This window comes from Pinus tabuliformis, chromosome 5_1 (assembly GCF_031772625.1).
Source record: "Pinus tabuliformis cultivar Carrire ecotype Pingquan chromosome 5_1, CPIR1, whole genome shotgun sequence".
NCBI lineage: Eukaryota > Viridiplantae > Streptophyta > Pinopsida > Pinales > Pinaceae > Pinus > Pinus tabuliformis.
In genome coordinates, this window is record NC_142305.1 from 292,668,183 (window position 1) to 292,671,589 (window position 3,407).

General features: G+C 32.9%; 1 protein-coding gene across 1 annotated transcript; it reads left to right on the plus strand.

The window, feature by feature from the left end:
- Positions 1 to 1,571: 1,571 nt before the first annotated feature.
- On the plus strand, positions 1,572 to 2,734 carry LOC149164497 (uncharacterized). The gene is made up of 3 exons (XM_089430923.1): positions 1,572 to 2,044; positions 2,138 to 2,230; positions 2,403 to 2,734. Exons 1-3 carry the CDS (start codon positions 1,916 to 1,918, stop codon positions 2,598 to 2,600), a joined length of 420 nt encoding a protein of 139 aa, XP_089287049.1. The 5' UTR covers positions 1,572 to 1,915; the 3' UTR covers positions 2,601 to 2,734.
- The last annotated feature ends 673 nt before the right edge of the window (positions 2,735 to 3,407 follow it).

Below are 3,407 nucleotides of genomic sequence, written 5' to 3' on the forward strand. Positions count from 1 at the left end.
AACATTCATATATATCAACCTGTAGAGGCTTTAATAACACCTGGTATTCTGCTTAGTGATTTTATTGGACCTCATGTGCATATCCTACATGCACAGGATGGACTATTCATATGTTACAAGGTATTATTCTTATTATTTAGGGTGCACATCTTCAGGTGCTCAAGAACGATTACTAGAACAGTCAGTTAATTCTGCAATTTAAAGGATGAAAAAGGAGGTTATAGGAGTCTAGTTTTGGTTCTCATCCACAATGTCACACTAGTCTGCCTGGGCATGGTTCTCATGGTTTAATAGTGAATTGAGGAGTCATAATACCACAGATCACTAAACACGAACAACTAAGGTAGCCCAAGGACAATAGCCATCTTTACACATTAATTAACAGGTCTTACATTAATTATCCTAGGGGGTTTTAATACTTCCAAATGCTTAAAAAACAGTTAGCAGAGCATTCACATTACACATTCCAGCAATCTTTTCTATAAACCAACCAAATGCAGTCAGGAGAGCCCTCCTTTTACACTATACAACCTTATTGTTAGTATGATCAACCTTATTTTAATATATAGTGTGACAAACCGTATGTGACAGGCAGGTGGAAAACTTTTCTCGCAATTGACTAAGCGACGTCCTGCGAGCCAGACTTGAGACGGAAACCCTCGTCAGAAGTTTATGCTTGGCTCTTTTCCAAACAAATGAAGAGTCAATGAGGTTTTGTGTAATCACTTCTGGTATCGTATTGGGTTATTGTTAGAAGCGATAATTGGATTCGGATTCTCATTGAGTGAGTTGTTCTGCTTTCTCAATTTGAGAGGGTTTGTTTGGAGGGAAAAACGAAAGAGGACATACAAGAATAGTGAGGGGAAAGATGCAGAGGAAGAGGATTGAGAACATCGCCAGCAGGCAGGCTACATTTTCCAAACGTAGGTGGATTGCTGAAGAAAGCTTACGAGCTCTCGGTGCTCTGCACTGCAGAAGTTGAACTTGTGATTTTCTCCCCAGCAGGAAAGCACTATGAACTGTTTTTTAGTGCAAATCCTACTATTTTGATTCTAATAATAATGGCTATGCAAACCTCATGAGATTCTTACTAATAACCCCGGTGGTGCAAGCCCTAGTAAGCTCGATGTTGAAAAACTTAGTGTAAAACCTCCAAATCGCTGGTTTTGTTGTAGTGCTTATTGGAGAGTATATAAAAAATTTCACACCTTTTTATGAGATATGGGAGGAAAACATGTTAAATATTTTTAATAAATATAAAATTTCCAAAATGATGCTAGTTACGTGTGATTCTTTTTTCATTGTTTGTGATTATGAAAAATGAAACTCAATGTTTTTTCATTAGTGCACACATATTTCATTATATAATTGCATATAGAAAAATCATTCCAGAGCCGATAATAATAAAAATGAAGAATTTATGGTCCAACGTTATTTTTAAGGGAGATGTTTAAGGATGACGTTTGAATTTTGTTTTTCATTTTAAGACATTTGGAGCAAATATTAGGAAGGACTTTGAGAAAGGATTGTCCTTGATTTTCAAAAATGGAGTTGTTCCTTTCCAGCCATATGCCCCAAGTGACCATCAAATGGAGAGCTCATATGTTTTTTGGATGTTTTCTTTATAGCCATTTTTTTACACATATCCATAGAGTCCCCATGCCATTGATGTGAATTACTTGTTCGGTTTTTTTTAACCAAAATTTTTAACCAAACAAGAAAAATTAAAAAAATGCCTCAAGATCAAAGACTGAAACAAAGACCTATTGACATACCTTTTAAAGTATGGAAAGAACTTGTAAAATCATATGAGAAGTTGGATGCACAAAGAAAAGCTGGCAATGAGAGCATTCAGGTATTGAATTTTTCATTAAACATTATTTAGAATGTATTAATACTTATAAGTATCTTAGACATGTATTTGTGTGAAAATAAATTGAATTGGTTTATGTTTAAGGACAAGGCATCCAAGGCGAGGTTAACCAAGACAAAAGTCACTCATCGTAGTGGCCAGAAAGGTTTAAAAGCACTGATAACAACCTTTGTAAGTATATTAAACATGTGATATTTTTTTAATAAATTTTGTACTAGAAGAAAGTCATTGTTATCTAATTTCTCCCTATTTACTGATTGATAGGAACTAAAATATGGAAGACCTCCAAATCATTTGGAAAAGGAGGTGCTGCAACAAAACAGATGGGCTGAATTTGTTGTTTGGATGGACTCTATGGTATGTAATTTTAGTTGGATTTCCAATATACTTTTAAACCATATTTTCATTTTATTTTTTAGTACTATTAGATATTATATCTTACCTCATTTTATGGTTAACATTGTATAACAAAAACATGCGTTGTGTTATGTAATTAATACTAACATGTAATATTGATTTTTTTTGTCAGAATGCTATAGGTAATGATTGCCAAGACGATGATCCAAATTATGTTCAACATATATCAGGAGATGATGAGGATGAGGATGAGGATGATGGTGGTGAAGGAGGAGATGATGATGATAGTTGTGGTGTTGGTGATGATGTGGATCAGAGTAATGAGGATGGTCAAGATGATCATGAGGATGATCTTGGTGGTGCTAGCTAGGCATGCACATGCATTGTTTTTTATGAAGAAATTATTGTGTAGAATGACATTGTTATGTTTAGATGGGTGTTGTGAATTTACCCTATATCAATGAGACATTTTGATTTTGTAATCATACGATGAGTTTGATTTATGTATGTTGTTAATTTATCATAGAATAACGATATTCATGAAATATTTTGATTTGTTAATCATATTTGAATTTTACTTGTTTTGATTAAAAATAATACTGATTTTATTAGTATTATGTTGCTATTTTATACATGTTTTGAAAATTGTTAACGACACATTGTTATTTTTTTGGATGGATGTTGTCAATTTCTCTTAAATTTCTTTACAAATGATTTTGAATTGTGATATCTGCTTTAATGATATTTAGAAACTATCATATATTTCACTATGAATCTATAAAGGGGGTCATATATGTAAAGAAAATATACTCTATATAAGAAGTCAAATGCGGATGTAACCATGGATGCAAAATTGGATGTTAAACTAGGAATTAATACAAAATGCAAACAATTGACATACAAAGTGTTTTAAATTAGAAGTGAAAAATTGTGCAATAGTTGACACAAAGAAGGGAACAAAACATGGCATACAAAAGGATATCAAATTGGGCAAAAACAAGGACACATAAATGGGCACCAAATTAGATGCAAAAAAAGACAACAACTAGATGTAAAATAAGATGCAAAGTTGAGCGTTAAAAAGAAGAAAAAAACGTTACAAATTAATATGCCAAATGATGATGCAAATAATGGTGTAAATTTGGGATGCAAACTTGGGTGCAAAAAAAGGAAAAAA

Bases quoted from the DNA above. Each gene is read 5' to 3' on its own strand.
- LOC149164497 (XM_089430923.1), top strand. From the start codon at position 1,916: ATGTATTTGTGTGAAAATAAATTGAATTGGTTTATGTTTAAGGACAAG. The intron at 2,045-2,137 runs GTAAGTATATTA...ACTGATTGATAG, and splicing joins AAGCACTGATAACAACCTTT to GAACTAAAATATGGAAGACC. The intron at 2,231-2,402 runs GTATGTAATTTT...TTTTTTTGTCAG, and splicing joins TTGTTTGGATGGACTCTATG to AATGCTATAGGTAATGATTG.